This window comes from Sparus aurata, chromosome 23 (genome assembly GCF_900880675.1).
Source record: "Sparus aurata chromosome 23, fSpaAur1.1, whole genome shotgun sequence".
NCBI lineage: Eukaryota > Metazoa > Chordata > Actinopteri > Spariformes > Sparidae > Sparus > Sparus aurata.
Window position 1 is genome coordinate 22,547,801 of NC_044209.1, and position 14,587 is coordinate 22,562,387.

The following is a 14,587-nucleotide window of genomic DNA, read 5'->3' on the forward strand; positions in this document are numbered from 1 at the left end:
AAACCAAACAAAAAAGTAAATACATTTAATATTTTAGATTTATATAATTTTAAGTAGTTTTCAGTTAAGTTTTTTACATCCTCAATTCCAGATGCAAACAAGTCATTATGAAGCAAGATCAGACGCCGCCACTGTACAAGAGAGCTGCACTTTATTGGACACACAATCACAGCAAGTTATGTACAAAAGGAGGCAGGTTCAGCTGCCTGCTGTCTTCTCACAGGAAAAACACACACATTTCTCACAGAATATCATGGCATCCACACTGATAAATTAGTTATCTCCAGTATCAGTAGGCTTTTAAATTTTATATATCATTATATTATAGATCTATTTTCTGTTTATTATTTTTGTTCTTATATCACACTACTCTACAAATGGGAGAATCACTCTGTGGAAAGAGTACACCATTCACCGGTGACTTGTCTGGTTGGGCTTCGTTCAAGCACTCTGAATTTCCGTCTTCGACATTCAAAACTCTCTGCCAACTATCTTCATAGCCATCGTCATCGTCACATAACAACACAGTAAGACTGAACATGCCTGTGTCACAGATACCAAAAAAAAACGTCTCATTCTTCATGTTAGTAAACCTTTTTAACACACTTCAGAACCGCTCGTCTTCTTTCTCTCTTTCTCATTTTTTTGAGAAAACATGTAGACAACATTTTTTTTTTCGACTGCACCGTGCGATTGCTTGAGACTATACATGCATTGTTTTGTATATACCTTTTGTATCCCGTCGTCATAGTTTATTAATAAAACATCTTCTTTTGGACATAACAATTTCTCGAACTCGCTAGGAATGACTCGGCCTATTTACAAGTCAATTTTTGTTTTTCTACTTTTTGATGCCAAGATTTTTGAACATCCACACATTCATGTAAAAACCTCATATACATACTACAGAATGTAGGTTCATTATATAAAAAAAAGAGAGAATGGCAAAGAAGGAGATAAAACTTTGAATTCATACGACTCCATGTAGTTCCCTTACTGCTCCGTTGTGGTGGTTTTAACAACTTCTGTGGTTGAGCTTAACTGCTACTTAAAGCCACTCGGTGCAATAACTGGAAATGAAGAAGCAACAAAATGAATTTTTCCACCAGCTGTAGCGATTAAAGAACCTGTCGTCTCGGAACGCTTTTACACCGAGCATCCACATTCACATTTTCCACCACTCCTGTTCAACATGCAAACATGACACAGAGCAAAATTAAAGCCATCTAACATACTTTTCCCAAAGCAGCAAGGCTCCGTGTGAAGCCTTCCAGCCCATTTCACAGTAGTCGCCACAATATCTGTGTTTGCGACCGTCTCCGATTCACCAATACCAGCTGAAATGCAAATACAGGATGGGGTGAAACCAAAAACCAAAAACAAAAAAACGGACCACAGGTACAAAAAACAACCCCTGAAAAACAAAACTGAAAGATAGTAGCAAAATAAGCCCCCAAGCACAGGCACTGGTCCAGCGTCTTACACCTCAATAGTGACCGTTCACGTAAGGAGGCAAAGGTGCAGTCGAGCTGGACAAGCGTTTTCAGGGACAAGCTTTTCATGAATCAAAAAAATCACATAAAGTCTAACTCAGTGTTCGTAAAGAAAAGCCTGGAATTTAAAAATGAACTTCAGTGTATATTACAGAGGCTAACTGTCATCTATACAGATATTCTTAAACAAATATAAAAATGTTCTGTGTATGAATAAATAATCTCAGTGTGAAATGTAATATCTCTGTCCATGAATTAATAAAAAAAGAAAAAGATCTGTACAAAATGGTCACTTATATATAAAACTGAAGAGATGATGACATTTTACAGTATATTATTTAATCTAGGCCTATATATATATCACACTTTTCTTCACAATTATAATATCATACACAAACATCTCACTTAGATATATTTATATATGTATATTTCTTCTATGTTTGAGTTCAAGTTTGCATGAGTTTTTCTGATTGCCAGGGGGCATCCTCTATGAGTGTGTCTTGGACATGCCCTCTCAGCCTCCAGCCATGTTGAAATCACAGCCCGCTAACACTTGTCTTTGGAAAAAAAAAAAAAAAGAAGTCATTCCAGAGAGCACTGTCACGCAATTCTGGGAGGTTTCATCTCAGACTTAACTTGGGGAAAGCAGCCAGGCGTGAATACTTCCTCCCCAACGCTCACCAGATGCACATGCAGCAAATTTAACTCGCAGAGTTATGGATTTGAGTGTGGAACGGCATGAGTAAGTGAATTTCTTTCATTTGACTTCACTCAATATGAAACCCAAGGCTTGAACCTGCCTGGCAGAGCTACACAGCACCCAGGGTGAGGCTTAATTCTCTGCGCTGTGAGCTTTGCAGTTGTGCATATTGTTAGAGCTCGGGGAGTGTTTAGTCAAATGCCACCGCCGCAACCTGACACAGTTTGCATTTCAAGTGCCGTTTTCTTTTTTCCTGCAAAAAAAAAAAAAAAAAAAACGGGAACGAGACAAGGCCACAGCCTCTTCTTTGGGTAAAAAGTGTCGTTCTGTCGTTGCTGCTGATCTAATACTGTAACACAAGATCAACCGGGAGGATTTCTGGCAAGAACAAAGTCTTAGAGGCACTGGGAAAAACATGGTAACAGGTCCTTGCAGAGGCTTTTCTCAAAAGGCAAAGAGCGCTGCCTCGGTAAAAGAGTGCTAATTACATATCGCACACACTGTTACTGTTCATGAATTGAGGCCCATCAAATTTTATCCTAAGATAACCTCCACACACCAAAGACAGAGCAAAGTGAGAGGGGCAGGGAAAGAACAGCCGCTTAATGGCTCTCTGACTGTCAGACCCTTCCTCTCATCTCTTTGGGTCTTTTATATCACAAGCGCTCTCAATAGAGACAAGGCAAGTCAAAGCCGGCCTTATTAAAGTAGCCTTCAAACACACGTCCCCAAACTAATCCCCTCTCCTCAGGCTGTCCGACACTTTGACACCGGCCCCTTTGCACGTTTTAATCTCAACGCCACGAAAAAAAATCAGTTTCCACACAGTCATTCAAGCAAACGGCTGAAGGAAACCTCACTTCTTCTCTGTGTGTCCGTTCGACCTCGTCACCTCCCCAGTGGGCAGCCTTAAGGCAATAACACAGAACAGGGAGCTTCGGGGGGTTACACTTAGGGAATCACTGACAGGCCTTTGATGTGCTTTAAATAATAACTTCAGCTGCTGTCATTAAGGCACACCAAAGGCCTAACATTCATAAATGTTTCATGTTTCAACATGCAGGTAATAAAACCAAATGAGGCAACAGCAGAAGTGGTAATCTAACAGTAGGCCAAACAGGCGGGGTGTTTCAGGAAACATTTGTAGCATTGTGCTTATCACAGTTAACCAGATCCACAAGGTCAGAATTAGAGGAAGGGTCATGTGTGCGAGAGGAAACTGTGCTTTCTTTATTCTCCTCTCAGGAGTCAAACCACATCTGAATTGTAAAGGGGCCGCTCACCCCAAAATCAGATAAGATATTCCTCCTCTTACCTGTAGTGCTACAGAATTTATCCATCTAGAGATTGTCTTGATGTGAGTTGCTAAGTTTTGAGATACTGGCAAAGGAGATGTCTGCCTTCTCTTGAGTATAATTGAACCAGATGGCACTCAGCTTGTGGTGTTTACAGCAGCAAAAAACAAAAAACATTTGAAAAACTCAACAGCAATGTTTCTTCCAAGTAATCATGACACGACTACTCAAGATAACCCACAGACCTTGCTGTGAGCAGTTTCATGTTTTTCTTTCTACTGTATCACCACAAAGAACGGGGTGTGCATCTACTCATGGATGAGAGGTGTGTGATCGCAAGCGCCTTCGAAGAAACATTAAAAACTGACAGGTTATCGTGGAGCTGGTAGTCTGCTGGACAGTTAGAGGGCTACAATGAATTTAGTGGTTAACCACAACAGAAATTAGTTAAGAATTAAATAGCTTATGTGATATTTTCTAACTGTATGTTCAGTGTTTGTCTGATGTTAACAGGTTGTGTCTGTTTTTCTTGCAGATGTTTTATAAAACAGACAGCCTAACAAATAGCTTCGCCAGTAAACATACCGACCTGTTCGGCTGTTGCAGCTGCAGTTTGAGGGGCGCAAGTGGAGCAGTGGCAGACCAGGAAGGAGGCGGAAGAGGTCGGTGTGTTTACAAAAACTACAGTTATAAAATGACATATCAGAACTACAAGAGAAACAGATACAACCAGATCTATACAGCTTTACAAAGGCAACCAATCAATCCATAAGAATGCTGAGCTAAACTGTAATGGTAGCTAGCTTAGTTAGCTAGCCTCTTGTCCAAGAATAGATGCATCCTGTCTCTAGATGGATAACCAGCACTATGGATAAAGGGAAAATATGTATTTTTGATTTAGGAGTGAACTGTCCCTTTTACATGTGCTGATATTCTTTATCTTAGTTGAAAGAGTGTCACAGACGCTGAAGTATGATCACATTGCTGCAGGGAGAGATACATTTTGCTCCAGTTCAAAGAACGTATCATCTCCTACATGACTTTTCTAACTTTGAAAGCTGCTTACCAGCAAATTAACTTTGGAGTTCAAAAGAAACACGAGTCCCAAAAAGAAACTACTTGATCTGTCACTCTGTAGATCAGGTTCCTTAAAGGGTGAAATCGTGTTCTGGTCCATGTGGCATATTTTTACCAGAGTGCTCTTTATCATCGGTGCGACAGATGTGACTTAAAGATGAATCATCGCACAAGAAACAAAAAAAAAAAAAACAACAACTAGAAGAGTCTGTGCTTCTACAGTACAAACAGCTTGGCTTTACAAGTACATGTGTGGCAGAATGTGTGTGTTATTCATCACTGTGTGTGCTTGAGTCTTTGGGAAGGTTTTTTTGATGTCAGGTGCTAAAACGCCAGAGAGATGCTACAGCGGAAACATCCTGATTGTCATAATTAACTAGTCAGTACACATATACAGAAATTCAACATTTGTATACAATTCAACATTTTGCGTTTTTCCCTTCTGTTTGTGTAACTGTGCCTCCTGGTTCTATTCTATATAGAAGTGTGCTCCTCACTACAATGTGCTTTTTTATGAATACACTGTAAATCGAAATGGACTTATTTTCTATAATCGCCCTTATTTTTTCGGTGCAAGGATTTCATTTTGTAGGGGATGCTCATAAATATTCAAACCATATGACATGAATTCAAAGCAGACTGTCAGACAGCGCGGGTCAAAGATCGGGGTGTGGGGGACGATCATGTAAACTCGTTACACAGTGTGTACAAACAGAGGGGAAAATATAGCACCAGTTCAGAGATTAAAACACAGGTGATGCCAGAAAATCCACAAATGGCCTTTTAACACAAAACAGTTTGAAACCACAATCATCACCTCAATATACTCTTGATTTTTTTTTCTTTTTTCTGAGCAGCTTCGCAGTCTGTCAGGTGATGCAGGTAAGCGAGAGCAACATTACCCTGAACAGACGCAATTACTGGACTCACTTGGCGATTATTGCAGCTCCATTTTATATGACAAAAGTCTAGAATTTTTACCTACTCCTCTACTGAGTGATGGTATAAATGAGACTGGCTACTGTCGGTTAATCCATCCAGACCACATTAGCTTATAGCAGGTTGGAGGGGAGGCCCATTTGTGCGCTCTCTATCTTGCAAACTGGCAGTATGACCGTGTGGGAGGACCGCAGATGTGAACTATGGAACAGAAGATTAAAAGTAGGAAACTTGTCCAAGAAGAAGATTGTGACTCCATTTACAATAGGGTAGTTCTTCCCATGGGAATATGAACACTCTGCATACTGGGTTGAGGCCAAAAGAAGACGAAGAAAAAGCCAAAAAGTCCTGAAAGAAAATGTGAGTCTTAAAAAAAAAAAATGCTGGAATTTTCCTTAATGTAGTCATTTTCATTTGAATGTTCATGATGTGATGGTGCTTGAATTCTCCCATGACCTCCTCCTCCTCTTCATCAGTGAGTGCTGCCAGGGGAGAGGTCCCTATTCACAGGCTCGCTGCCAGCCTCCCTGCAGCTGTTGAGACTGGAGCTGTCAAGGCTACAAGCCCTGCTCTTGAGAACCGCAGAAGCAAGGGTAAGGGAACTCAAAGGGGTTGGAGAGGGAGTCGGGGTGGTGGGTGAAGAGGAGGAGGACGAGGGGGTAGCAGGGGGAGTAGGGGAGGAGGACTGGCTGCTGGGTAGAGGCAATGAGGAGGCTCGCTGCTCACGTAGAAGGCGGTGATGACGGAGGGTGGAGGAGAGGAGCAGGGCCTCAGCATTCAGGCCGGAGGCGGAGAGGCTCGCCAGGAGGGCCTTCGCTTGGCTGGAGGAGGCTGTCAGGGAGGGAATTGCCCCCTCCTGGGGGTACTTTCTCAGGCCAGGGGCAAACGCTGCAGGAGAGGGCACTCGGCCTGAGAAAATACCAGTTTTGAGGAGGCAGGGCTCAATACTGCCACTGGTGCTGTGGGTCCCCAAGGCCTTCAGGTAGAGCAGGGACACAGAAGACAGGAGGGGGGAGGGGAGGTTTTCAGGGTTCAAAGAGGAAATCATGAAAAATTAAAGTCTTAAAATTGGCTGGGCACTGTCCCCTGCAGCACCTTCCCTTACTATTACAGTCAAACATGCCCGTGCATGCATGCTTGCACGCGCAAAAACATTCTCGCTCACACACATCCACAAATGCACACAGATTGAGGTTCAGTGAGGAGTTTGGAGAGAAGCTGATGACGTAACGTGGGGGACGGAAGGATGTGTGTGTAGCTCTCTAGACAGGTGAAGAGGAGGAGGAGGAAGCTGAAGAGGCTGGACACGGACAGGTCGCTCACTGCTGCAGGGTCACGGGTACAGTAGGTGGGCAGGCACGGTTGACACAGGGTGACGGGGTGGGTGAGGTTGGCCGCAGGAACAAGTGTCAGAAGAGACGTGTAGTGGAGGGGTGGGGGGTGAGGGACGGGAAACAGAACAAGAGACAAACACAGGAGATCGTTATTCAGGTTGATGTCAGCATGTGTGATGCAAGCCATCAGACAGGCTGCCATCTACACATGATGACTAAACCATTGATAAACACACCTTCTGTCATAGGGTGCAACACTAAGTGAGACCGCAGATTCCACTGGTGTTGACCACCTTTTATTTCGACACGTTTTAATGATATTAACTCATTAAAACATGCAAAATATCCTGATGGACAGAAAGCATCACACGTGAAGTCCCTTCCTGTAATGCTGGAATGAGTCAGTAGATGGCACTGTTCCAACAGTAAGAGACTTGTGGGGAAACACATTTGCAACAGATATTTGTCTCTCTTTTGCAGGTGGAGCTAAAATGAATGCACCTCACAGACAGTTTGTTGAGAGAGCAGAGAGTAGACAGCTGGTGACAGAGTGAGATATGAGCCAGAATCTGTTTTAAATAGCCAAACTATAGGCTACTGCTACTATGCTATATACCAACACATTTAAGGGAAGTTTTATTTTTATGTTTTTCATGAGAAGCAACAGGAGTGAAGTTTTTTGTGATGGCTCTTAAAGTTCTAAAATGTGTTTATTCAGGGATTATGGGGATTAGTTCTGTTTGAAAGGAGAGCAGGTGTGCTAGTCTAGACTGCGCTGCTGGGAGGCTTTCACCTGCTCTGTTGCAGTTCCAGAGCCTGTGCTGCCAACCGTCCCCGGAGTGCGGGGCTGTTCCTTCTGCTTCAGGAACTCCTCTCAAGCCTGGCCGACACATTTATTCTGGTCTGTGAGTGCGGAAGAGAAGCCGCCCTTCATCTCATCCACCCAGAGCTGCCTGCCAAACGACAGCCTCCCAGGATGGGTCTTCACAGCACCCCACCTCGTGCCCGGCACCTTTAACTAGCCTGTTTTACCGCCAGAAGTAATAAGAGGCCAAATGGGAAATGGAAATAGGGTTTTGCAGCGTGAAAGTGATTCACATTGTCATGCCCTCCTTGATCTGTGCCAAAGCAAACGGGTAGAAATTGTGGCTTTGAACTGTCTGTTCTTATCCAGCACATTGATTTGAAGGATCCCCATGCCTGAAATGCTCTAATACCTCTGAGTGAAGCTGTAGTGAGCAGACAGCCAGAGCACAGCGGTGCAGAGCACCATCACAAAGGCTCTGTTAATTTTCACAGCCAAAATTAACAAACACAGATACCATCAGAGCCAGAAATGACAAGAAACCTGATGCTGTGAACATTAATGCCATTTTCATGCTCCAATAATCAAGTTTAGTTGGATTTGCAGCAGCATGTCTAGGAAGGTGACCCTGGGTAGCCTGGAAATCTACTCTTTGAAACGTTTTAAATCTGATCACAAATTCAGCTTTTGCAACCCCAAAATCGAAAATTATGACTAGCTGTTCATTCAGCCAGAATATTTTATCTTGCTGAAAATAAAAATGCTGGAAATTGGCATAACTTAACACATGACACACATGAAACCATAAAGTGGTGCCAGTGCATCTTGTTTTAGCTGATTGCAGATGGTACCCAGTGAAGTCTTAAAATCTTTAGCTGTCTATCCAGCTGGCTTTCATAACATGTTAATATGCACAAGCTGCCATTCATCTGAACCGGTGGGAAATGTCATCATCATTGTGTGGATAATGCCATGGATGCTAGAGGTATTTATATATTTAGATTTATTCATATACTAGCCGGGTTCGGAGGAGGTAGTAGACGTCTGAGTGACTCTAGAGTGGTGTGCGCCCTCTTAAAAACACCTTAAAAAAGTCAATTATCATTCGGCCAGAAGAAACAAAAGAGAAAACACCAACGGGAAATGGAGGGAGGGTAAAAGTTTGGGGTCACGTTTAGGGAATTATGTCCAGGAAAGGTTTAAGAGAAGAGAAGCCTTTACCTTCATCTGTGAGCCGAGAAGAAGAGAGGTCACCCAAGGTGGGCACGTCTGATAGTTAGAACAACAATATCAGTCAAAAGTGTGTGTTTGAGGGTCAACTGTGAACCGTAGTGGCTCAAAAGTGAATTATTTTTAGATAACAGCTCAACATTAAGACATGGAATGTGGATTGTAAAAAAAACTTTTTAGTAGCAGCTTATATTAATTTTTTATTGGCAGTAATTGGGATTTATCTTCACACAGATCACGAGCACTAAAGGGTTAAAAATCACAACTGATGAAGAGAAAATAGAGTTGGCAAAAGTTCTTAATCAGCTCTTAAAAGCTGTATGCAAGCGAGCCATCCACCTTGATAATTTGATGAGATGAGCTGCGGATAATCAGCGTGTTTCTGCAGTGTTAGTCCATGCTCAGCTGTTTCATCATATTGAATTTTTTAAAAACGATTCAGCAGACAGTTTTTTCTCTCCATCCATCTGTAATGAATAATCAGGATTCGTGCTGTTTTCATGGTTTGACTTTAAAGACTTTCGGGAATCTGACCAAGAAGGAGCGACTTCAAATGTAACAGCTTGTGGGAACCAATGAAACAGCGCTACATTCTCAGCAATGTGATTCATTAAGGTTTGAGCAGGGTGCTAAAATATTTGTGTTGGTTTTTTTCCCACCGATCTCATGCTGCAGTACATGGCACTGCATGGTTAACAGTTTATGGATCCCCAAAGTGTTCGATCTTAAATAAATAAAAAACGACATAATAATTAATCACGTGAATAAATCGCACCAAATTTATAATTGAAGAAAAGATCAAAACTCATCTCATTATTATGTGATGTTATTTCCTCATTCATTATCTTGATATCAGAATGAAATGGTACATCATTTCTATTTAATTATGGACATTTCCTCTCAAAGTAAAAGTCCGTCTTTAATGTCTTTTTTGCTCCAAAGATGATTTATAATTATTCAATTACTTTATACTCTCAGTTCTTCTTCAGGCCGATATAACATGACCCCAGGGAAGCACAACAACCACTATCAGATCTACTGTAGCAAGCTAGCGTCCGTTAAGTAGGGCAAAAGATGATGAAGCTATGTTAATTTAGCCAACTAGAAGCTGCTATGGTAAAGAAACACAGGACAAAGCTACTAAACCTCTTTAGCTTTTGAACTTTGTAAGCATCAGTTATTCCTCGGCATCAATGTGAGAGAGAGAGCATCAAAAGTCAGTGTTAGCATCGTTAGTTAGCTCCAGTTGGCAGAGAGCGAGAATCTTCGTCTTTTTGAGCTCCACACCGTTGTTTGTCTTTCTCTTTGGGTTCAAAATGTGGCTGAAGTAACTTTAAATAAATCAGGCAATTATGCTAGCTGCTGCCATCAACACTGTCTCTTCAATTATACACTAAATTATAATCCAGGCTCAAATCCCCACTGAGTTAGCCGACGAGGAGAATAGATAGATGTCTCTGTTTAGTGTTCATAGTTGCAAGATAGTTTCATAATTAACTGGCTAAGATAGATATTTCCCTTTTCTTTTATGCATTTTTACAAAATGTTTTCATATTTCATAATCTGAATTTATTTAATACAAATGTAATATTGAACACTTTGTGGCCCCATACAAGTCTGGATTGTGCATCTGCTTCAGTAGAATTAATAATGAGAACAATTCTCATTGAGAGTGCTCACCTTTCCTAACAAATATCCTGAGCTTGTTTTTTTGGAATGGGAAAATCTTTCCAAACATTTACCTAACAGTTAACTAATGGACTACTTGACCTCTCAACTCCTTACTGCACCTCGTACTTCAAAATGCAACAGAAAGTAAAAAAACGAAAATACTGCAATACTTGTGATTGAAACATAAGCGTTGCATTTTTGAGGGATTTGACTCCCTGCAGAACAAAACAGAGAAGCGAGTAGGGGGTGTTTTGCCTTCTTCTCATCTAATTCTGACACCTGCCACAGCTGACAGTTTATTCTCTTGGTTAAAGTGAGACAGTTCTTTGTTTCTATTTGTTATTAGTCATGCAGTTGTGCTGTGTTGCCACCCTAAACGGCTTGGCACCGACTTCCCACGCTGACAATTAGCTTTGACTGTCCACTGTCCCTCTGAGGATAGCGCTTTCACACATACAGCTTCTCTTCACACTGACTGTTTTGAACACTTTGTAGACAAAGACAGTGTGCCGTGTGTGAGTGTCACACTGAAATAATGGGATTAATTTTGCTTTCAGTGCACAAGTGTAGGAATTCACTCAGCCTTCAAAATCACGGGGAAAGAGAGAGACTGACGAGAGCAGAGTGAAAAGGAAAAAAGGGTGAGCGCAGATAAATTGCAGAGTACAGAAAGCGGAAGAAGGAAGGAGACATAAAAAATCGGAAACGTGAAAGACTTAATGGTGGGGAAATGAGAACTTTCCTCTTCATCCTGAATAATCAGTGATTGCCAGTGACTCAAGGGGCGATTATTGCACGGCACCGCAGAGATTCCTCCCAATCTTCCTCGGTCTGAGGCGGCCAAAGTGCCATTACTCTCCCCATCTCTTCAATCTCTTCCTCTCTGCCTAACACATTCATTTGTCTGCAATCTTCAGGACTGAATTTGTGTCTGAATGCTCTGTCGAATTCTGCAGGGGTATGGAGGTTTATTTTCACTTCACTGCTCCTGTTATTTTTCAAATTACATTGACATTAAGCTTTTTTTCTGCACCTCCTGTGCACTGGCATGGTGCAAAAAAAAAGAAAAAAAGAAAATCATCTTTTGGCTTTACTGGACTGACATGCTTCAACAGTTTAATTTCCTCACCTCCAGAGCCCATTGAGCATCCTTATGTGCAGGCCTGTACCTGATAACACTAAAATGCTGGCAAATTAAAACCGAAAAGAAAAAAAAGACGTAGAGCCTCGGCCAGGTAAAATATGTGACAACAAATGTATGGATAGAGACGTCAGGAGAAGTTTGCAAGTTTTCTGAAATTTAACTTCAGTCAGTAATTCCCGTTAGACTTAAATATAAAAGGCTACAGACTTCAACAATATTTTGTGTTCCCTAAGGTAATTTGTCATCTCATTTGTTTATGGATAAAGATACCGCTACGCAAAGGTGTTTTTATATATTTTAATGGGTTTATACACTATAATTAGAGATAGCTTAAGACTTTCAGACACAAAAACACAGTTTAGGTAATTGAGGCACTAATCCTCCACTCCTGTAACCTGTTCGACACACATCTCTCTGTGGGACAAAAGGCCTGCGGAGGATTCCTTTGATCTATTTCAACAAACCCATGGTAATGAGACCTGCACAATAAAGCGCCGTCAAACAATTCACGATCATTAGCCTGAAACTGTTTTTAAATTCAGATAATCGTGGCCACTGAATAAGATGATGGTTTTTTTTTTTTAAAAAAAAAACCTTGTTTGAAATGTAAGCTGAGGAGTGGAGCACGATGGGGATGTGCAGAGGTTCTGTGGGGCAAAAGAGGACCGAGTGGAGGTGAAGAGTTGAAGAGTGATGGTGATTTATGCTTGATCTGGTGTGTAAAACGCAGAGGGGCTGCATGGCTATTCTGCAGACTGACAGCTTGCAGAGGTTCAGATGCTCTCTGAAGGTGTGTAAAGGTTCTGCCACCTCTTAAAGGTCCAGTGTGTTGGATTTAAAGCCCACCTCTAGTCAGTTTTTCTTCCTATTAAATGGTTGACATACTCTCTGAAATAGAGAATGGGGGTATGGTTTATAGTAGTACATGTGGCTGATCAACATTGTCAGGAAAGGACTATGAAAAAACACAAAAATGCCAAAATACACTGGAGAGAGGGCTTTAAGGGAATCTATTGACAGAAATTATTTTTGTGTATAATCACCCAAAACTGACAATTGTTTTTTTTTGTAACTTAGAATTAACATTTACATTGACAGAGGGAGCAGGTCCTCTGCAAGTCCACCATTTTGCACCACTTTATACAACTAAATCCGACACACTGGACCTGTAACACATTTCTATATGAAGAGGAACATTAAAAACTCTTCTACGTCCAAGAAAGAATATTCTGTCCAATCTTTCTTGATTTATAGCCGGCACAGATCATTGCCTCTTTGCCCCAGATTCAGAGGGCATAATAAAATGCAAGGTCTTTTTTCTTTTTTTCATAATTGCCATCTTTACTTTTATGAAATTCTTTTCTCACCCCTTTGTTTAATAAGAGAGAATGGTTATGGCCTTGGGTGCCATCAGCAACAAAGGAAACCAATACTGAGAGTGTCTGGAAAGTACCGCACAGTCCCGTCTGCACAGGCGTTGCAAGATCAAGCGTGCATTGGCCCAGAGAGGGCTAAATATAAATACGATACCTGCTGCTGGCCCTGGGTCTTCAGGAAGTCCTCTCGTTTGCCACTCTTAGTCTTGTCTGTGCTGTTCTGCTGCAGGTGCTTCAGTTTGGAGGCAGCTGACGCCTGGAGAACCTTGCCAATGCTGGTATGTCCTCCCTGAGAGAGGAGAGGAGAGGAGAAGAGAGGAGAGGAGAGAAGACAGAGGAGAGGTGTGAATCAGACCATGTTCACACAGCACATCATTTCTCCTCTTCAGTGCCCTTGGTTTACGCCTCTGACACACATCAACTCAGAGTGCAGAGTTATAGCTCGTCTGTCTCCCGAGACCAATGAGGTTTTTAAGATCAGAGCTTGTAGCTGATAAAACTGAACAATACACTTCAAAGACTTTCACCGTCGATCAGCAGAAAATGACAAAGACGGGAATATATAAACTCAGCATCAAAACTGACGTTGCGTAGCCTAGCCTCACCGCAGGATCCGTGAGACAGTGTGCTTAATGATCTTTCCTGCTGAGTTACTCTGTCGACTGTCTCTAATATGCACAAAAACAAATAGATATTCAGTTGGCTTTCAATCCAGCTGTGCTTCTTGTGCACACAGAGACATTAGCTGAAAAGAAAACTAATAAAAGATTAAAGGAAGTCGCGTCAAATGGCAATCTTTTTCTGCTACAGTAGTCCAAGGCAAAGACACCTGGAAACCTCTTCCTTTTATCCTTTCTTCTCTTGATATGAAGCTGAACGTAGACATAAAATGTATAATCCATTTATTGCATGATGGATACATCCATATTCTAATGTGCTAATTACGAACTGAACTGTAATGGGGTTTGAAGGCATACTACTAGTCAGTGTAAATTAGGTGAGTACAAGTGCAAACATTGGACAAGAGTTCATCATGTTGAAATGATGAACGTGGTTTAAGTTGGAGTGATGAAATAATGTGTGAAGACTCTGTAATCCTCAGCCATGCCCATGGGAATATTCCCTGGCTCTACATCAGAGGGCTGAAACTCACCATGACAGTGTGACTGTCAAGTATTGCAGTCCTGCCCTGAGTGGGAGCCTACATTTAGAGCAAAAAGGAATACTACGCAACCTGTCAAGACACCTCACTGGAGTGGCAGCTGACACGGGAAGTCTTTTGATTAAAACTAATCTTTCATTGTGTTACGGTCAACTAGAGGTCAGTCGAAAGTGGGCTACTCGCAATATCTGGTAATAGAGTTCAACAAGTGGTCATCAGGTATTATCAAGAAGTGTATTAGAAGTGATTTTTGGCTTTGGTATAGATACATTTAGGTCTCCTACTGGTTTTAAGGAAGACTGATAATGAAGTTGATGTTTTTATGTCTTAATGTGTTCTGAAAAGACAAATTCACCAAGTA

The 14,587-nt window shown here is 41.6% G+C and overlaps 1 protein-coding gene across 6 annotated transcripts in view; it reads right to left on the reverse strand.

Moving 5' to 3' along the window:
* Positions 1-129: 129 nt before the first annotated feature.
* srcin1a (SRC kinase signaling inhibitor 1a) overlaps positions 130-14,587 on the reverse strand; it is a 117,641-nt gene continuing 103,183 nt past the window's right edge. For all 6 annotated transcript variants that reach the window (XM_030406523.1, XM_030406522.1, XM_030406521.1 and 3 more), the window contains 2 exons: positions 13,219-13,353; positions 130-6,829 (listed from right to left, as the gene is read on the reverse strand). In XM_030406523.1, the coding sequence (XP_030262383.1) occupies positions 6,824-6,829; positions 13,219-13,353 (141 nt within the window). In that variant the 3' untranslated portion in view covers positions 130-6,823. The remainder of the gene's footprint in view (positions 6,830-13,218; positions 13,354-14,587) is intronic.